The sequence below is a fragment of the Grus americana genome, chromosome 3 (genome assembly GCF_028858705.1).
Source record: "Grus americana isolate bGruAme1 chromosome 3, bGruAme1.mat, whole genome shotgun sequence".
Lineage (NCBI taxonomy): Eukaryota > Metazoa > Chordata > Aves > Gruiformes > Gruidae > Grus > Grus americana.
The window spans coordinates 115,229,544-115,251,897 of NC_072854.1; the positions used below are offsets into that span (position 1 = coordinate 115,229,544).

The following is a 22,354-nucleotide window of genomic DNA, read 5'->3' on the forward strand; positions in this document are numbered from 1 at the left end:
TTATTCAACCACTGCTATCCTGCTTTTGACAGTGGGATTTCTGTGTCCCAGGCATTTGAATGTCCACGTTCTGCCCATTTAAAATAGGATTAACAAGCCCAGCTTGGGTCAAGAAAAGTACACAACAGGCAGAGAACACAGGGGTAGCTCCGGAGGGTTATCTTAGCATAACGCTACCCAGAGAAACAGCCAGTTCTGCTAAGACTACACTTTATTCTGTGGTGGGGTTTTTCTTGGGAGGTGGGGGCAGGGGTAGAGAAGTATAATGAAAACATAACGTATTGTCTTAATGGGGTAGAAGCTTAACAATGGTTGTGTGTTGGGCATGAACCTCTCCTTCCCCTCTACAGTCAGTCATGCACATACCCAACTGCACTATTGGCTCCACACTGGCATCCAGCTGTGCCTCCAACACAGGGCGAGTACACTGCTTTCCACCTGTCTGCTACCATCCAATTCTCAATCTGTTTTCACAATTTGTCTTTATATTACTCATACTGCTTTGTAACTTTCATCATGTCCTTTCCTGATGTTTCACATCCCTGTAATCAACAAGATCAGGACCACAGTAGTGTCAATCCAATTTTGTGGAAGACGAAATCAAGAGCTCTTGGCATTTTACAAAAGCCCAGCCACTTTGTTCAAGTTTTTGCTTAGATTTTGTTATTTGTAACTTCCCTGGGGAAGAGATCATTTAACTGTATCTTGTGAACAACAATCTCGCCTTTGTTAATGTAGGTTTAAATATAAAACACATGGAAAGGTCCCATCTGAAAGGAGCCATTCAAATCCATGACCAAGATAACAAGCAAACTCCTTACAGTTACTTCTTCTTTATGATGTTAATCCACATATGCAGAACAGACACCTTTACATGACAGCAGAAGCCACCTTCCCCATCCCTTGGAAACAAAGCAACAGACAATCCCAGAATTTCTATTTTTGAAAAGTGTTTACTCACGTAGTTTGAATAAATTAATTTGCAAATAAAAATTAAACTACAGTATAATATAGTTTGAATAAAATGATTAGAACAACTACAATACAGGGGGGTTTTGCTGCATAAGTTTCCTTAATGCATATAATCCGGAAAATGTCAAAAATCAGTTATATTTCTATGGAAAGGGAGTAACAGCAGTTACTTGTACATGATAGCTAACTGAACTTATAATACAGGTTTCCTGACACATGCATTTCCTGAGTGAACCAAACAATATATATAATTTCTTTTTAAAAATGGAGAAACAATGGACAAGTAAATAATTCATGACATCTAAGCAACATAGGTCTCTCTTTAAACCAAGAAAATTTCAGAACAGCTTCGAAAGGAAAAATAAAGCTATGCTATAAAGTACAGAAATTTGCTACTGTCAATTATACAGTACGTATTTTGAAAGAAAAAAAGTATGAAGCTGGCCAAAAAAATCCCAACTCAATCCTAAAAAGGTCAGGTTGTATATTTGCCATGAAGCATGGTGGGTTAGCAGCAAAGCTGGATGTAGTGCACTGGCCTTTTCTGGTAGATACAGAAGGGAAAGGAAGGGTAGGGAGGGGAGAGCATCGAGAGAGACTACCACCTAGAGCCCACCGCAGGGTGAACAGACTTTATGCAAGCATCCCGCACCGAGGTCTACAAGTCCGGTCCAGTCCCAGCTCAAGCTCTCCCCTAACAGATTGCCAATTGTGTCAAGTTGCACGGGGATGCGAGGACGCAGGCGTGCATCCCTTGGGTACCAGGCTTCAACTTTGTTCCGTCTGTAGCCCAGATGAGTATTTGCACCTCGCAGCAGGGTAAAGGCAAGCCCATGACTCCCACGCACCAGATGCAAGGCAGAACATCCAACTGACAAGCCTGTCGCAAGTTGGGACCGTGGCCGATTCACAAATTGCTCCCCGCGTGTGCATGGGCACATCTGCCTCTCCCCTCAACCCCTGCCCCACAGAGCAGGGAACAAAATGAGCCTTGTCTTTCAAGTTTGTTAATGTTTTAACATTGGAAAAACCTTCACAAATGTCACTAATGCTAAATAAAGAGATGTGTTAGCATGAAGGGAGGAAAAAATCCTTAATCTAGACTAAGTTGCATATTCAAAGAGTCTGGTAAATATTCTCCTCGTAACCAGATCTTGAGTACAGTCCTAGCAAAAAAACATTTTAAGAAGTCCTTCTTAGCTACCTTTCAACATGGTTAAAGCACACCTTTATGCCATCATAATTTGCATTAGCTTTGTTTAAAAAGCATTTTAACTATTCTAAGAACTCAGTATTTTAGATTAAAAAAAGATTTTTCTACCATTTCCATCTCACATCCTTCTCCATCCAGAACTACTCTACACATCCAATTGTTGGATGAACACACTATGACCATGCTACTCTCTAAACATTCTATGTATTTTCAGTAATAAAGATAAATAGAAAAGAGTTAATATACATGTTATATTTTACAACGTTTGCATCCAAGCTGTAAACTAATGTTCTTTGAACTATTTACCCTCCATATACAAAAAGAATGAAACAACTTTCAAACACTGTGGGCATGTGATTCAAAACCATTGAACAGAAGGCATTGAAGTTCACTCTACAACACTTCCTTCACCTCTTCAGAAGTAGTTATTAACTAAAAAAAAAAAAAAAAAGCAGGAGTTCTCCCCCTTCTCCCCCCGTTGCTTCCATTTCCAGACTTTTCTCAATAGAGAGGGATTAAGCTGTTGTAACAAATACCTAAAAATTCTTCATCTTAATGCAAACCAGCAAAGCCCAGAGAATATGAAAAACGGTTTAAAAATCAGAATTGCTTAGCTTATCAGTTTACTGCAGTCCTCTGTAACACATGTGTTAGTCAAGAGGTCCTTGGAAAATGAGTCTGATGTAACCTTGCTCACCAGCCAGCTGATGCGCACAGAACGGACAGGCTGCGTGAAAAGTGTGAGTACCGTGAGGAAGAGGAATTTGGGACCAATATGCAGTTGTCTTTTCTGAGCACACATGTCCACATGGGCTGAATGCATGAGTCGGAGGTCCTGCATCCACATAAAATCCCGCTTCACATCCAAGCCACAGAGGCACATAGGGGCCGACAGAGCGGCACATGGGACACTCGCGATCCTTGCCGTCTCTCTCCTCTTTGTTTCCCCAGTTGTGATAGCCGTGGACATGGCCACAGTTCAGATACACCCACGGCTGCTTTTCGTCTACAACATCTTTTCTCTTCATGCTGGGGAACGCCAAGGTGTTAAACCCCACCGGACATTGGGGCCTTGCTGCATTTATTTCCTGCCTTAGAGCCTCCAGGTGCTTGACAGTAGGAGTGCGTGACAGCCCTTCCGCAGTGCGCCACAGCAGTGTTGCTCCACACAGGTCAATTAGAGAGCCATCTTGGAGCTGGTTCGTTTCGTTCTCAACCTTGTGATGGACAAAGAGAAAGAGAGGTGTCACCTCACAATATATGAAGAGTAACATATGGCACTTTCATAATACAAATCTACCTGGACAAAAGTTTCAAGCAGTTCCTGACTGTCCTATACAAGATACCCACAGAGCGCCTTGTGTCAGCTTCTCTCTTTTTTTTTTTAATAAAAGTTTCTTAAGAAGAGATTATCATGTACGTAAAAGAAAATTAAGGCTGAATACCTCCTCTCCAACCTTAACTTCCCTCAACTCCATCCCTATAGCACTCCCAACTAAGTTACTTGAAATGCATCAAGGGGGAATGGCACACGACAAGTCTTGTTTAGTCCTTTATCGCATTTTAGTCTCTTTTCTTCAAACACACCTTTACACATGGCTTTCCTCTCCTCCAGAAAACAAAAAAAAAATCAGCATTCCTAGCTAAATGCATCACTCAAATAAGTGTTCATGTAGCATTTTTACTAAGCGACCCCAAGTCATACCAAAACCAATCATGTCCTGGAAATGTAACAGAATCACAGAATGGTAGGGGTTGGAAGGGACCTCTGGAGATCATCTAGTCCAACCCCCAAATGCTTTGGAAACAAGAGGAAAACTCAGAACGCCAAGGTGCAAATAGATATCTAGGTATACAGGCACGTGTCAATAAAACTATAATTATTCTTTATTATTCTATAAAAGACAAAAAATGGGAAAACCTTAAAAGCATAAACTCAAGAGGGAGAATCAGGAAAATGCTCCTTAAAATGTGCGTGTGACTATGACAGGTTGCAGAAGAGCACAGTAGACTGGCAACTCAATTTAGGTGAGCAGTCTAGATTTGCAATGAAGTAGTAGTTTGCAGATAAACTCTTTATCAGTTATTCAGGTTGAGCAAGACAAACACCTTCTGATGTGTTTGTGGTTCATACATGAAGTTAGTATAGTTAATTACAGAGGTGACATCTACACTGAATGAGGCAGATTCCAGCCTCTGTTTGTGCCAAAGCTGTCCCACTTATGAATGTAGCCATCTTAAACAGGCTGCATAAAACATCGGTCATTACTCTCACCATTTTTCCTCTCTGCTGAGCTGATCTGGTTTCACGGAGGCTGAACACATTTCCACACACAGATATCTCTCTCCACACCCCTGGCTTAGAGTCTTCTGTAAAGCCATTACGGGGATGCATAACAAGAACTCCATTTGTGGTTAGTCCATCCATTTGCCCATCTGATGTCTTCCATTTTGCGGCTTTCTCCTAAGAGAAATTACATCAATGAAAACTTTTAATTTGCCTGAAGTGGAGCTATGAATCAGTTTCAAAATAAGCCTGCCTGCACTGAACTCTGAGGGGAAAAAAAAAGAAACAGTTCCCTTACCCCAAGAAAGATGTTTTTTGAAGAGTCAAATCCTGCAGCATATATTCTTGCTGTAAAAGGAGGGTTACGTTCACATATGATTCTGCAGGCAAACCTTGATATAGTGCTCTGCACAGACTGCGTATCTGAATTACTCTGACTTCCAGGAACTGTATCTGTCACAACAAAGTCTATAGGACTCTCCGTTGACCGACCAATCTGGAAAGGGATTTTAAAAAAAAAAAAATCTGTTTACAAATTTGCCTTTGGGTCTAGGAATAGTCAAACTCAATACATTTAAAAGTGATCAAAAAAACCCCATGACATTCCAGTTTGAAGCATTCCCCTCCACCAATCTAAATTTAGGTTTCTAAAGCCTAATCTGAATTGATGAGTTATTCCACCTCCACGTGATCAAAGTTATTCTGAAGGCTAAGTACAGCCAACTGAAGGAAGGAGAAATAAAATGATGTAATCAAGTCAATTCTGAGACAACTTCCCATTGAAGGCCTTCTCATCAGAAAGGTTACACTGAGGTCAGTCAGACCAGCTGCAGCAGCACCAAAACAGCTAGGAAACAGCAGTTAGATGGAAGAGAAGTAATATTCAGTCACTTTGCATGCCCAGAATATTCTGAACAATGTCAGACTAGGTGGAGCTGTAGATGTAGGAAAATTAAGATTATGTGAGCTGACTCTCCAGCTCTGGTGGGGCACTGAGAAGCAGCAAATCTGTCAGGAAAGACCAGGTACAAGATGTTTGTGGTGGGGAGGAGTTACATTAACATGCACAGAACACAACAGGAATGCAACATCTGACTACAACCAGATTTTTCTAAATAGCTGTGCTTTCTTTCCTGGTTGCACGGAAGAATGACTTTTGCAGTCCCACACAACTCTACCAGGTTTGATAGAATTGCATGGGTTTCACTGCTTGTCCAGTCAACTCATCTTGTCCTTTTCCTTATAAAGCATGAAAAAAGTTATATCCCTCTCCCAAACATCCATGTAGCCAGGTTTAAAGCCTGCTTATACACTACTACCTTTCACTCACTTCCAGAACTCTCAACAGCCTCTTATAAAACAGCTGGTAAGACTGATTAATTGCTGGGCAGGAGACCCAACAGCCTGAGGTGCATTTTGGTGAAGGCTGGATGGAGATCTTTCATGAGACTGAAACTGCTTTGTCAGAATGTATTTTTCTATTGCTTCTTAGGCAGGGCAACCCATCAGTACACATGGATTGCCACTGGCAATTTTAGAGCAGCATACATGCCTCAGCATGCCTGAAGAGAGAACACTTACACAAACAATAGCTTATGCTGCAATTAGTTCGTTCCAGCCCTTTTGCTCTGTTGTAGGTTATTTGCAGTTGCATAGCAGCTTCCTCCAGCACTTACCAACACCACCCACCTCCTTAGACCCTGCAGTGGCGTCACAGCTAAATGCTGTGACAGCAAAATTCCTTGCCATAAATTAGCAACAAAAAAAAAATTAAAATCAATGCAAGATCAGTCCAGGAATCAGAAAGAACAAAGCACACACAAAAAACCCCAGAACAAAACCCCTCCTTTTGAGAAAAACAGGAAACAATTATAAGATATGAACGCACACCACAGCTGCGAATGTGTTTGTGGTTCATTTTCATACATACAGGAACTGCAGCAAAGCTGCCCTGAACTGCCAGCACATCAGAATTGGGCCTCCTCTCTTCCCATTTCCCAGCACTTTAGACTGATTTCTGGGTTTGCTCAAAGGAGTTAGGGGTATTTTTCACAAAATGAATGTGTCAAAAACTTTCCTGTATTTTCACACCGTATTTCTTCTATCTCATCTCCAACTGGCTGATCCTAAATCCCTTCATAAATGCTAGAAGCAAAATTCCAAGTGCTTAAAGAGAACTGTGCACTTCACCCTTTGTTTTGCAAGGAGGGACTAGGAGACAGGTTACACGACTTGCAGATCAGCAATCAAAGGCAAAACCATAATCCTGTGCATTACTCACAAAAAAACAACTTTCACCTCTGACCAAGCCTAAAAGAGATGTAAAGATATACAGCCTTGTTCATGTGATGGCCTTAGCAATGAACAGAATGAAATGTCTCTGAATAGTAAAGAGCAAACTTTTGGGTCTGAGGGAAAAAGCCTGTTGAGAGGATGTCTTGTTAGAAAGTACCAAAAGCGAGAATACATTTATATATCATATTTACTTCACATACCTGGAACATATCTGTGTTGCTGTCATGTGTATATTCAACTACTACTGTCTGGGCTCGAGACAACGTGTAAGATATGCTGTGTTGGTCCTTATTACTTATTGCCTATGGAAAAAATGCCAAATATTATTGAACCAGTGAACAATAACTCTATTGAACACAGCAGCAAAGCAGACAATATATATGACCAGGCTCTTGTTCTGCTCAATTGATGCATTAAGGCAGATGATTGTTAGTGACACATCTGTAGTTAGACTTCACAAAAAACAGTCCTGACCATTAAAGAAAGCTGCAGGATTGATTCAGCAACAGACCAAACTGGTCTCTCTACCACACACTGCAACAAAATATACGCAACCAAGACGTATTATTAGTCATGCTTCGTGTTAAAGCAATGCTAGCCTTGACACAAAACAACTGAATGCAAAGACTAAAACTGAATGTAACACCTCCATGGCCTTCTCAGCCTGAGCTTCTCTGACAGTAAAGTGAGGACAAAAACTTAGGGACTTCACTCTAAAAACGGGATCCAAGTTCATACTAAAATCAGTGATGATTAATAAGGTACACAGACAAAAAAACCCTTGTAACAAGTAATGGTGGTAAACAGGGTAAAATGAAGAAACAGAGGTAGAACTAATCTAGGTTTCAGTTTGTTAGTCTAGATTTTCATTCTGCAACTACCTCCTAGGAACTGAACAAATACTCTTCTAAAAGTCCTTCCAAATAGCACTTACTTGAACACCATAAATAATTAGCAAAAATAAATGTTCTTTTTACAGATCTCCTATAGATGCAATTCTATTACAATAACTTTGGTTAGCAGTATGCTTTTGATTTCAGAATATTTTATGCCATTCCCTGAATTTAGGAATCGATCTTCTTAAGTGTCAAGGTATTTAGAGAGTCAAACACTTAACACTACTTTTGTTCAAGGGCCTGATCTCAACACTGGACAACTTTTCTAAACAGCCACTAAGCATTCTCAAATTCCATTGGTTTCCGTAGAAATGCTCCACTTCTTATTGAACTTAAGCGCGCACGCGCTTGAATCGCCACAACACAGAAGTATTTCATGGTAATACTGTCACTATAATACAATAGTTTTGACATGAAACAATTCAACATCAGGACCTTCCTTTACTGCTTCTTCATGGGAACTCTGAACTTGATTATGAGCCATATAAAACATGCCCTGCAAAATCCACCTGTTCTCATCCCTGGGGAACTCCTACCCATTGGGCTGAGTAGCAAATGCACGCAGAGCTTTGGCAAAGGACCATTTCAAAGTCAGCTTCACCTCAAGCAAAGTTAGCCCTAAAGCATGAATGAGTGCAAAAACAGGTAGGCTAGAACAGATATCCATAGTGAGTTTGGAAGAAAAACCAAGTAGAAAGCGTTTTACATGATTAGCCTGTGCCCTTACATTCATGTTTCAAAAATAAACATTTTTCTTTCTGGACACAGCAAGGACTGGGCACCAGATTTGTTTTGCTGAACAGTTTCTTGCTAACCCTGACAGGTACCAAAAATCATTGGATAGACATCAACCATTCTTTTCGCAGCCAGAACTTCATGCTTTTTACATCATTTCATCTCAGCATAACAGCACTGACTTCACTGAACTCTTCAGACAGCACCAGGAGAAATACTTAACTAGACAAATCAAGCTTACCTTTGCTGCTTGAGGGGTACAGGCAATATGCACAGTGCTTGGTTTCACCCCGTTTGCCTTGGGCCTTTTAAATAAAGCAAACCTACTTTTTCTTCTTCCTCTATCTCCATTTGGGAGAGACCCATTGTACCTATCAAAAAGCACAGAAAAAGAACAAAGTCCATCTTTCTGTATTACTTAGCTTCTCGTGAGATACAAACCAAGAACAACTTTCATTCTAAGCACAAATTCTTCTTAATTATTATTGTATTAATAATTACAGATTTCCAATTAAATACATTTAAATTTGAGAATTGATAAACACAATATTGAAACATGCCCACAGAATTACAGCATATACACACAAAGCTTGTAGGGCAAGGAATGCTACCCAGATTAATCTCAAAACTACTATTGATGAACAAAAGACGTGGGTCCCAAACATGAAAACAAGTAAGGTTATATGCCTATCTGTAGCTTTATCTCTAAATGATGTGTTCACACTGTAAACGGAAGATTCTAAATGCTCACCAACCCTGGTGGAGTGCCAGTATTTTAGACAATTTTGGTTGAAATAAAAACCTGTAAGAAATACATATGCCGTCCTCTGAGACTCTAATTTAATCCATTGGAAAACCCTCAGACTCTCACTTTGAACATGTCAACATAAACAGGCCAGCCAGCAAACTCACTTTATTAAAATCTGTTTGCACTTGGATATTTAGTCAGCTACTACGTTCTTATAAAATTCCTTTCATTTTATTTAAAATCCTAGGGAACCTCTCCTTCCACATTATCACATTAGTCATCTGTCTTGGCCCAACCTGGAACCAAGCGGAAAAGCCGTCACAAATTGGCTGCCTTTGTCATGAAACGCTTACCACAGAAGAAACACAACAGCTGAAAAATCACCTTACATCTGCTCAAGTGTTTAGAGCCCTACCTCCATGCTCATGCTGTCACAAAAAAAAGTATGCGTATTGCAGAGCAATTTTCCAACATATAACATTACGTGTAACACTTGGTTGCCACTGAAAAAGGCAGCTCTCCTTCCATTCCCTCCCTTACATGAGACTAGCTACCAAAGGAAAGCTGATCAGCTCACCATTCAGTTGCACGCTCACTAGATACACTGCAAAAGAGGGAGTTCAAGTGGGACGATCTCAGAGCAACCTGCATTTTATCCGCTTTAAGTGCGTCCTGAAATTTGACCTTCATTCTCACTTCCAAAACAAGACACAAACACTTACCCTAATACAATCAATTCACCATATTTTACTGGTGCTTTTGATGGATGATTTTCTTGATCAGGAGAAAACATGAGCTTAGCTAATGACTTCTTCTCAAATTTCAGGTCTCTGATCAAGAGTTGTGGCACACTTTTTTCATTATTTCCTGTAAAAACAAAGATAAAATTAAGTGTAAGAGAAAAGACTCAAATCCATCAATTACACACACCTGCACACCTATCTGATATAGTAGGTACAATATTTTTTGTTTTCCGTATTTTGCTTTTGCCTGAAATAATTTTAAGAACATACGTATAAAACCACATCAATTAACGTTGAATTGCCTGGAAGAACCTGGATCACAAAAAACCCAAAAGTACGTTTAGAAAATTCCAGTATGGCCTTGATAAAACATCCACAGTTTTCCTTCATGCTAGTTTTTAGTATAAATGGTATATAGCTTCATTTAGTATGTTTGGTTCAACTATCAAGAAGTAGAGCCAGATAGGGATTAACGAAGAGAAAAAAAAAATCAAGACCAGTCCATTAGCTAGAGAGGTAGAAGTTTTCATGGAAAATATCAGATTCAGAGCTTTCCAAGAAATTTCTGGATTTACAGATGAAAGTTGTATGACAATTTGATATCAAATCTACCGTACAGGTTTGATGTATGCAATGTGATCTCTCATGTTTAACCAGAGACAGAAATAATACAAACAGCTGTTTGAAGGAGACTTCCTGAGGGAATTCCACATAATTCTTAATGAGAACAGTCTCTTGAAGCCCACTTTTTCATTGTACTTCAGCTTTTAGGAACAGTTCACACTAGTATTTTTTACAGCTTCTCACTAGTAACATTTCCAGACACCTCTGACCTGCCCAACCTATCTCTGACCTTCCTGTCTACCCAACAGAGCACTTGCTCGATAAAGAATAAACCTGATGCTAGCCTATTTGAGGCTTTCTTCAACAGAAATAAGAATGTTCCCTTGGTCCTTCCTGGTAAGTTTTCATACCAACTCAAAAAGCTTGACACCCTGCCCACATTCATTCAGAAGCTGATGCAAAGATCCCTTTACTGACCTGATCTCTACCCTCTCCCAGTCCTCTTTGCTCCTTCATGGAGAAGCTTGGCCTTCAACATTTCTTCTCAATCTATCAATTTCTTATTCAGTATGGATATGTTGATCCCCACCTGCAATCAGCTCACACTACTCTCTGAAAATTAAGTATGCTCCTTTATGCTTTCTTACATGCTATCCCACATACTTGGGAGCGCCTCACACAAATACTCTCAAAGGCATCTTATTGTCCTACAAACTTTTGCTGTGATGCCTGCAGAACACAACCAGGAGGCTAAACTGAAACCCTTCTTTTTCATTTTTCATTTTCCAAATCTCTTCTCCTTTGGTCTCAAGTCTGGGTACTGTGGATTTCATAGTGCTTGGAATAATAAGTTAATTGAAGACTGTCTTTGTGGTCAGCACACATGTAACTATCATAACAGTATCCTGACCCACTGCTAGATGTGAGTGCGTTGTAATAAACCCAATCTGCACAACACTGCTGTGAAACATCTGCATCCTGTCTACACGAGAGTTACACCACTGTATGTTAGTTGCATAGGAAGCAGTGTGCATTTTCACTACGCAGTTATCCTGGTTCAAGCCTTAGGGTATCCATCATTTAGCTGGTGCAGAAAATGCCTTACACTGATCCAGCGGTCCCCATCTGTCACACAGCAATAGCGACAGCAGCACAGGAGAGCGCAAAGCAGTATAGTTTGCTCCGAAGCATTTCTAGATTGCTGACCCACGCATAGCAGTAAGTTAAATTGGATAAGGATACTTACTGTTGTAGGTGGGGCCCAAGGTTTTGCCTTTAAAATTCTAAAATGAAGAATTTAAAGCAAACTTGTATGAAAATGTGACCTTAAACTCCTGTCGTGCCAGTAATCGTAACACGTTGAAGTGGAGATTGTCCTGTTTGACAAATGGAGCTGCACAACATTAACTGTGTCCACAACTTCCATGTTTGCTATGGCCATCTGGGGTCCTCCTTGCCTCCTGGCATCACAACCCTGCCTCGGAGCACCACACCAGCCATTCTCTGAAACCATGTGCCTTTGAAGACACCACAGGGGTGGTTTACTAATACTAAACTATCTAGCTCTTAGTGTTTAACAGCACTTGGTTCTCCAGCCATATCTCTTTTCGTAAGTATTTCTACTTAAGTGAGTACGAATCTTAAGTATTTATCTGTATATAAAGATATAAATAAACCTACTGTGAAGTATTTTTACTATCAACTTCAGCATTTCTTGTTTTATTTTACAATCTTCTTGCATTATAGTTGCTTATATATTGTCTTCTAAAAACAGCTCCTAATGTTTTAATCTCCTCCCAAAACGATTAACCTATTTTGTACTTGAATATTTATCTCCTCAGCAATCTCTCCCCCACACTTTAGTCCTCTCCACATACAACTCATTTCATCTTGGCCACTGCATTTCACATGCAATGCCTCACATTTCTTTCCTAGGATACATAATTGGTTGTCCTCTGAATTGACATTTAACTACTTGGAAAAATACTACTATGAAGTCTACAGCACCTCCCATTAGGAAATAGCACAGAACTAGTAAATACCATGACAGGGTAAAAAAAAAAATAAAATTTGAATAGTATCCACCCAACACTTTGGTGTTTGAAAAAGAGCTAATCCATTCACTTAGAGAAGGTGGGAAGGCAAGCAGTAAAAATAACTTCAACTTTTGCCATTAGTACAAGAAAAAGTTTGGCATAACTTCTCTGTTCACCCAAGTGAACAATTTCATGGAAAGCTAAAAAATACATCTCAATCACAGAGTCAGCTTCTGAGTCTCATTAAAAGTAATTACACATGAACAGTTAAAAGGGGCTCTACTTTAAAGAGTTAGCTGAACAGGTGGCCAGTAACCTCCTCTTAAGAGATAACTGAGCAGAAACCATAAAAGGGGCCAACAGTTCCAAGTGACAGACTTCAGCAACGAAAAGACATTAACTAGAAAATCTTAATACAAAGAAAAGTGTTCAACATCTAATGCTTAGCTCCCCTTTAATACATTTTTTGTTTCAAATTTAAATCCAGTCAAGTTTAAATTGGGACCAGCATACATGATGGAAACCCACTTCTTATTTGACTTAAGGATGGTTCAAGAGTTAGAAATCTAGAGCTATCATTAGTAAAAGAGCTTGCTCGTACATTTTCAGAAGCATGGCTTGAATGTTTGAACTTGATTTTTATTTTTTTAATACATCTCAGAGCATTTATGAGCTGCACCACCACTTTCACAACTACTAACACCACCCAGTTAACTTTGACTCAAGCACATGCAAAATTCGGTGCTCCTAAAAAAAAAAAATAATCAGCACAACATACACGCTACTTCTCACCCAGTATGATCTGCCTGATGCACTGTACCCAAAAGGAAGACTCATTTCATTCTGAGAAATAACAAAGGTTAACTATATTCTTCCAATGAGGTCCTGAAGACTAGTTCAAGTGAAATTTGATGTCTGCAAATAAAACTCAAGTGTTCTTCCACTGGAGGCTCTTAGATCCTTTAAAGCTGGATAAAGCATTTAAGAACTTACAGGAGAGAATGGTCTTGGAGTTGAGAGGAAGGATCCACTAATTTACATAATGAGCCTTCTCTTGTAGAATAACCTGTTTAGTTTTTATTCCTACAGTACTACAAGAGACTTCTTAAAAATGTTAGGAAAGGCTAATTAAATATGTTAAAAAGACAGCTTGGCCCTGTAGTGCCAGTATATAACTAAGCAACTGACTGCATGAGCAAAATGTGCAAGTTAGCTTTTTGCCATGACCATTAATTTTGCAACAACATCTCCGGCCACTGGCCGAGCAAGCTTCATTGGAGTAGGATCTGAACAACAAACTGTTCTGCACTCCCTCAAGGTCCTTCAATGCTGATGAGGAATGAGGTGTTAATTACAAGATCCCACCCCATCTAACATTCATCCAAAAATCATAGAACTGGTAGTGGCAAATTTTTCACATCAAGAACTCTGCTTCTGCTACAGAGAAGAGACCAAAGTCTGAAAACCCCTACCTGTACCTAGTCCTGTATTATGGAATTGGAAAGATGAGTAAAGCAGCTTGCACACAGAGAAAACAGGTTTGGAGAAGCATTACTTGATTGGGCAAGAGGTGAGCACAATTGTTTAAGGTTAGCACAAAACTACGATGGGTACCAGTTAGCGCTTTTTAGTCTCAAAAATAGGAAATAGGAAGAATTCATGAACAAGTAATACATTTTTATTCTTAACATTGGTTCCTCTGGAGCTGGGAGAAAGCTCATGGAAGGTAACTTGCACAATACTGTCACATGCAACTGTTTCGAGGGACTGGAAAGAGATGACATCTGAACTGAAAAAGTATTTTAAATTTGTTTTAGGAATGAAATCCAGCTTCTTACAAGCTTTCTTGTTCGATATTCACTTGTGTCACAGAAGGCAAAGATTGCTATGGCAGAAAACAAGCCACAGATTTCTGATAACATTCAAGCAGAAGAAGAAGCTGTATCATTGTACTCTCTCCTGTCACATTCAAACACCGGTCTCCGAATCTGGAGGCAGACTATTCTCCGGGAAGACCTAGCAAACCATGCTTCAGACTAGATGAAGAGTTTAAGGTTTGCCCACTTTCACTGAACATGCCATTTAGTCCAGTGGGGGACCTAGAGATATAATGAATTTTGGTAGGTTTTGAACGATCAGCTTTAGCTTACTAGCCATCCTCAATCATTCAGTTGCCTTTTCTCATCATGAGACTACAGACACAATTAGTCTTTGGTGGTTTCTACAGAAAGTCCTCAGATCTTGTTTCACTGACGTACAGCTCCTTGTGATTAAGTCACTAGTAGACCAAGTACAGCTTTTGGAATTGCAGCAAGAATAGCAGTATCTTAATGGTTAAAATGGGGCAGGGGGAGGGAAGAACATAAATTCAATGAGCCCAAGCAGAGATTCATTAAACACTCGGCTGTGAGCTAAAAATACTAGAATAAAAGTCTCTTTGTAATAAATTACCATCATTTTCTAAACACAGAGCCAGCATTATAGGCTGCTAGCAACTGTAGCTAGTGCCAGACTAGCCCTTTTCTAAAATACTGCATAAAAAAACCACTTTCACAGTATAAAAAGAAGTCCTCTGTCAATGAGTATATTAAAATAAAAATATGCTGATTCAGATGCAAAATTGGAAATTTTTCCATTTTTATAACATTATCTTTTTTATGTTCTATATCTACATATTCTAGGGTTTGGATTTTTTGTGCTTATTGAAATAAAGCACCAGACAGCTTGTCTACTGACATTTTTATATAATTTGCTATTTGTAGTTCTCCATTTACTACCCTTGCAATTCTCATATCCAGCTCTTCCCTCAGCAATTCTGTGTTAAATCAGGGGGTATACGGAGAAAATATAATACAGCTCTTCTCACAGGTATGCAGTGACAGGACAAGAGGCAACAAACAAGCTGCAACACAGAAAATCCTGATTAGCTATTAGGGTAAAAAATAATACAGGAAGGCTGTGGGATCTCTGTTCTTGGAGATACTCAAACCTCAACTGCACATGACCCTGAACAACCTGATCTAAGGCTGTCTAGTCCTACTTTGAGCTGGGGGACTGGACCAGACAACCTCCCAACCTAAATTATTCTAGGATTAGAATTCATTTTAGGAAGCCCAACACGATTTTTTTTCAACCGAAATACGCACCTTAAGTGCACTTTTGATCAGATAGATATAAATTCTGAGCAACTCCATTACCAAAGAAACAAAATTTTATTCTCATCCTCATAAGATTTACATGTTACCCTAGAACTTTATTTGGATGTAAAACCCCGCATTGCTCTTCAAACAAAGAATTCGCATTCAACAGTGCAGTTACCTAAGTAAACGCAAGTAGGACCCAAGTTCACCAACATACATTTACATATTTAAGCTCCTTAATACTCCTACCAATTTCCACTAGGTAATCTTGTGGCTACAAGATCAGAAACTAAACTCCTCTGAATGCATGCGCAGCATTTCAGTACTGCATGTTCTCTTCTATGGCTACATCTCATCCCTTCAAAGGCAAAATTTTGACTTCCAGATTTAAAGGACCAGAACAAAGTTAAAGTCACAGTGAGACACAAAGGATCTGTGTGGAATACTAGTCTCTCAAGATGAAAATATCTGCAAGCATGGAAGAAAGAAGAGGCAATAAATAATGAGAAGTAAAAAACCAAAGTAAATCCCAGCAGACTGCCTTCTTGCTTGGTTAAAAGTCTCCATCAAGTCCAGGTTGCCAGATTTCACAAACTATACCAGTGATGTTACTGCTGACCTACACTGGTGCAAGCAACACGGAATCAGCTCCTTGCATCACTATGTTTCTGAAAGCTGAGACAAAGATTGAGTAATCACTTTCTTCTACATGATGGTTAAATCACCACTGGAAAGTTATTCTCCTTTAACTGTTTTTCCTAGCAATCTTTTTGGAAGCTTTTATTAAAATAGTGTTTACTGAAGCAATCACCTAGGTAGAAGAGCATGCAGAAGAGTATGTGTTTATCAGCCATAGTTTTCACACTTTTCCCAGTTTCCAGTTAAAAACAAGCTCACATTTCCTTCACACACATACTTGGAACTTCAAGTTCAGCAGGTTTTATGTTCCACTTTCTATTAGCCAGATTCTGTCTACAGTTTGCATCCTTCACTACAGAGGCACAGGAAATGTATGGCAATGCAGCTGTTACGTATTCAAATTGCATTGTCACTTTAGATCAGTAGCCCTACTTTACCTAAGGAAGAATATAAATTTTCTCCTTTCTAGAAAAAGGAGATTTTCAGCACTAAAGATAAAGAATAAGCCATGGAAGTGTGGAAAATCAGCCCAGCCTTTTGCTTTTGTATGGCTTATTTTTTCCTTAGTCTATACTGTTCACCTTTTCTTTTATAACCTCTGAATAAGCTTAGTCATCCACTATACACACAAGAGTGTCTTATGATATGAAAGCATTGAAAATGAGACAACAAGGCCAAGCTCTGAAATGAGCAAATGGTCTCTCCTGCACAGGATACCAAGCACAAAACAATGCAAACAACTATCTGCTGTGGCGCCTTGAAAACATCTGTAAAATCTCAATAGAGAGGTTTTTCATTCTCAGGAACAGAATGAAAGCATCTTTTTACCACAGACATCTGCCATTAGTAGGCTGGTCATCCTGGAAACAAGTCATGCAAGAGTCACAGCACCAAAAAAAAAAAAGGCACATTGCCTGTAGACACTTTCAAAGGGGCCTTAACTTCATACGCAGTAACAAACCTACTGCTTTGCACCAAGGCTACAGCTAACTTTTTCCAGGTTTAGTCGGGTTGGCATCCAGAGTCCTGCTTCAAGTTGTGTTTCAGTCTCAGAAGCAAGTCTGAGCAGTTCTCAGCAATTTTAGGAAAGTCAGGAATAGCGTTGTGAGGACAAGCATCCTTGTTCTATGAACAAGGCAAGTGTTTTAGAACAAGACTTCTATTACAGGCACCTATATGAAAATCTGTACCTGATGACAGTACTCAGAAATAGCATTCCTGTTCCAAAGATGGAAAAAACCATCTAAGCACAGGGGCCTGATTTCAATCAGCCTCTGCTAACAACTTCAGTCCTTTTATTCTGAACTGCCGTCGATGGGATGAGAACGTGGCCGGGTGTATTGAACATGGAAGATTTATGTAACCACTAACAATCCTCTCCAACAGATTGACAAAATTTAATTCTGAAAATATTCCCCCGGAAAAAAAAAAATCCAGCATTTTTTTCAGTTACAAAGAGTAACAGCTGATCCTCCCCTGAGGAAACCACGATAGCCTCCTACAGGTTATAAATGATGTAATTCAGACTGCGCGTGGGAAGCTGAAAACATTTGTCTTTTAGCACAAGGTGTCTATTTTAAAGCTGTCACTGCAATATTATCTATAACCTTAATTAGCCGAGAAAAAGTTCTTCACCAGTTAAACTGCTACACGTACATGTGGTCTACACCCCCCTACCACCCATGTCCTCCACGTCAGCTTTTGGATATACCAGTGATGAACCACACAACCTTGCACAAGGCAAAGCTCCTCTCTTGACTGCCCCTGCAGCATGAGGGCCAAACGCTACAGGTTGTACTTGCTCAATCAGCTGAGCTCCCTGTGAAAGTTATTCATACAAGCTACTTAAGATTAATTTGCAGCTTTCTACATGAGCTTTTGGCTGTACTTGCACTTTGGCCGTTACTACAAACTCTGTATGCTTTGTTAAAAAGGGATAGTTTTGATTTCATACTCAGATTATCAAATTAAGATTATTTATATAACCTGTAATGTATGAAGCCATAAAACAATATGACAGAGGCATGCTGATAGAACAACTTTAGGTGTTCATTAGCCATAGCACTACCTATTTGTCTCTTCAGGGAGTGCCTTGCACAAATATAACCAAGAAAACAGAAAACTTTGTACAATAGTGGTACAATGTGGCAAAAGTATGGTTCTGATACAGAGAACTTTGCAGTCAGGACCCTTTGAAATTATCCTCTTTACTACCTTCAGACAAATTACACAGTATTACCTTAAAAATAAGCAGTCCCAACTTTCATTCCAAGTTGGTGACAAAAGCACAACTTCATATACAGGTTAAGAGTTTATATCAAAATAGGGGCATTTTAATTTTAAAAGGGCCGTTACGCAAATAGATGGAGCTTTTTACGCTTTGATGACTGAGCCCAGAGAGATCTGTCTGATGCACCTGAACTAGAATACCCAGCTGAGGACCCTGTGCTTGCAGAAAACCACAAAGACTTCTTGTTCTACAGATCTGAACATTACCATTTCGCTTTTTATGAGCCTCTGACTTCTTGATGAGGCAGTTTATGTACCAAAGTATCAGCTAAATAGGTGTATTACACTAAAGGCTTTTCACATAGCCTGCTATATCATCTTGCAAAAATAGGAGTTACAATCACATTTAAAACCTTCTTTTTTTGTTTCAACAATGTGAATCTTTAACACCTCTGAGAAATTCCCCTTGGTATGATGTTGTTAGTTAATGCTGACAGTTTCCAGGCATCTTGCTGTACGCTCATCCTAAATGAGAAGCAACTGACACTTCTTACGAACAAGAAGCATTTATTATACTATGCACTTTGAATGTCTCTTCCTATTTTAGGTGGAAGGGCAGCCCGCAGACACACTGCCTGTTCTCAGATTTCCTTTCGACCGCATCACTGATCTTTCAACTCCTCACTGAAAAACACTGCAACTGAGGCTTTTAAAAGAGAGACTGGAACAATACAACGCTAAAAGGGAAAAATGATGGCATGCAGAACGCTTACCAGTATCTTTTTGTCCTGTCAGTATTTCTGCAGAGTAGAGAAAAAAAACACCCCACCCCTTCGATCTTGTTTAAAACCAGCCGAAATCCACCAACTCCTTTAATCCTCCAGCAACTGCCAGACTGAGTGCCTCTGCTCTGTGTGCTTTTACTTAAGCCGTGGGTAGCGCCTTCTGACTAAAGAGGGGCTGGCTCTGCCTTGCATAAGCTAGGTAAACACCACCGCGCCACGCACCATTGGCTGGAGTCAGAGCCTGCATCCTGCTTGCCACTGCATAAATTCATCCATCTCTGGCCCCAAAAAGGAAAAAAGGAAGCAGAGGGTGTGTTGAGAGCCCAATTCCCTGGCAGCTCTGTGGATGAGGTTCTTGGAGAAACGCTGATCTATTTCCTTCTCCGCTTCTCTTACATAACTGTACCCATGCATGCTATACCTTCTTTCCTCATTTTTTTATTCATTACTTGTTAGCCCAGCTAGCTTTCTTCACCTCCCACACAAAAAGTGATTTTTTAATACAGTGAGATTTAAACTGGGAGAAAGTCTTCAGGCATTGCTATCCCCATTTTCACTAATGCTACAGAATTGGACACGACACACCTGCAGACACCACCTGTGTGTACTGGACTCCCATGGCCGACGATGCTACAACAGCTCATTCCTGTAGGATGCACATTTAGAAAGGCAAATCTGCGTGTGCCAGACCAGGTTCTGAACTCACTTCTTATTCCACTAACATGAAAATCACTGCATCAAGCCAGTAGGTGGGATCATTTAAATGTCTGAGCCATAAAACGGTGATGAAGTTGCACAGTTTCCAAGTTACTGCCTCTTAGAATTGATCACGCAAATGTTTCGAGGCTACTGCAAGCATGACGATGCAGTAGCCTAACCTTTACATCGAGTTTTACATCACAGTTGTAGTGGGCCAAGGTGGTGTGAGTTGTTACCCTGGCTCAAGCAATGTGTATTCAGGCTGACATCTCCAAGTTCTACAGGTGACTATGGCTCTGGTTTCTGCTGCTCCTTCCTTGGCTTGCCACCTTGATTTTGCAAGCACGACTTTATGGACTGGTTTCCCTGATCTGTCCATGTTTTTAAAAGTTGGTTTACCTGCTCAGTTGTTTTTCAGCATTTCACAGTTCAGCTCACGGCATGCCTGTGCAGTTGTACCACTAGGAGCGAAGGAGGGAAGGGTAGGCACATTACTCGGCAGCACTCAACGCTACGCACTGTCAAATAAGTGTTTTGTTCATAATGCCATAACACAACATAAATTGCAACTCCACGTAAGTTGGCTTCACTGCTGAGAACAAGGTGAATGCATACCTGTTTTCTCTCACGACTTGTACTCCACAGCCACCACTCCCCAAGTAAGTCCCGTTACAGGAACTTGTCACCTACCTGAAAAACTCAACTGCAGAACACCTTGCCATAAGATATTCTGGATAATAAAACTGTACATAGGCCCAAAGACACTTTTATTTTTCTCTCCTGTCACAGATTACTAAGCACAAAGCTACCACTTCACTCCACAGAAGTGACTGAGCTACAACTGCTGAACACTGAGAATTGTTTGGAGAAACATCCATGTGCAGGTGCTCCCCCTGTTCCCTCTCTTCTGGCCACCAAAAAGGACATGCTACTGAATACTGACCTCAGGTGGTACGGTCATTATCATGGCTGTCAGATTACTAAGCTGGTAAAGGGCTTAGGGAAAACCCAAAACACAACACACAAACCCCAACTATCTTAACCCAAATCATTTTGCTAATCTGTTTGTGGCTTTATTCTGTAAACCCACTATACCAATGCAAGTGAGGAGATAGGAACCTCTTCAGTAAAGCTAGAAACTCATCGAGCCACATCTTGAGACTAAAGTTCAGCCTTCCTCCCTCCCAAAAATTGATGGCCTCACTCCACTGGCACATGAACCTAGCTTTTCCACTGGTAACTAACAGAACCTGAAAATGGCACCACTCACAGTGGTGGAAGAGTTGCCCAATCCCACCTCCCCCATCACCTTCAAGTATTTTATACTTCGTCCTGGCCTATACAAGGTCAGCAGCTTTAGTACTTTTTTTAATCAGGGCTAAGGGTTTGGGGATTTTTATGTTGTTGTTAACAAAACCACCACCATCAGGACTGTATTAGTATCACTTAACACACAGATATGGCAAAAACAGTACAAGAGCTGCTCTGTATTCCAGTATTTAACTGTAGTGGTAAGTTACAGTTCAGTATGACCTCCTCCAGGTTGCATTACTTATCTCACACAAGCCATAACACTTGAGTAGCACTGTATCAAAAGTGTTGTCCTGGTTTCAGCTGGGATAGAGTTAATTTTCTTTCTAGTAGCTGATATAGTGCTGCATTTGCATTTAGTATGAGAATAACATTGATAACACTGATGTTTTCAGTTGTTGCTAGGTAGTTGTAGTGTTTACACTAAGTCAGGGACTTCAGCTTCCCACACCCTGCCAGGTGCAGAAGAAGCTGGGAGAGCACAGCCAGGACAGCTGACCCAGACTGGCCAAAGGGATATTCCCTACCATATAATGTCATGCTCCAGATATAACCAGGGAAGCTAGCCAGGAGGCAGAATTGCTACTCAGAAACAGACTGAGCATCAGGGTTTTTTTCCACAGGTGGTGAGCAATGCATCAGTACATCACTTGTTTTATATATCATTATTCTCTTCCTTTGTTATCCTATTAAACTGTCTGTATCTCAACCCATGAGGTTTTTTTCCCCTATTCTCCTCCCCATCCCACTGGGGTGGGGGGGTGGGGAGGAGTGAGCAAGCAGCCACATGGTGCTTGGTTACTGGCTGGGGTTAAACCATGACAAGTGTTCAGTTTGAAAAGCAGAACTTAAGACAAATTTGCTTCTAGAGTTCCTTTATTTTCTCATTTTACTGATGCCACTGTCAGAGTCCAGGTTAATAAGCCTGTGGATTACTTTATGCTGCAGGCACACAAGAAGTAATAGAGTGAGCAACTGCATGTGGATATGCCTTCTACTGTACAACCCAGCCTGCCACAGATAACAATTCTTATCTCTACATCCCACCTGCCTTCATATTAA

General features: G+C 40.2%; 1 protein-coding gene across 4 annotated transcripts in view; it reads right to left on the reverse strand.

Moving 5' to 3' along the window:
- Positions 1-939: 939 nt before the first annotated feature.
- The window catches only part of PELI1 (pellino E3 ubiquitin protein ligase 1), a 46,845-nt gene continuing 25,430 nt past the window's right edge, over positions 940-22,354 (reverse strand). For 2 of the 4 annotated variants that reach the window (XM_054821476.1, XM_054821477.1), the window contains 6 exons: positions 9,869-10,013; positions 8,640-8,769; positions 6,968-7,069; positions 4,771-4,968; positions 4,461-4,649; positions 940-3,402 (listed from right to left, as the gene is read on the reverse strand). In XM_054821476.1, the coding sequence (XP_054677451.1) occupies positions 2,836-3,402; positions 4,461-4,649; positions 4,771-4,968; positions 6,968-7,069; positions 8,640-8,769; positions 9,869-10,013 (1,331 nt within the window). In that variant the 3' untranslated portion in view covers positions 940-2,835. Of the gene's footprint in view, positions 3,403-4,460; positions 4,650-4,770; positions 4,969-6,967; positions 7,070-8,639; positions 8,770-9,868; positions 10,014-19,270; positions 19,475-20,380; positions 20,427-22,354 lie in introns of those variants that run through there. The other 2 variants (XM_054821479.1, XM_054821478.1) reach the window with 2 other exon arrangements.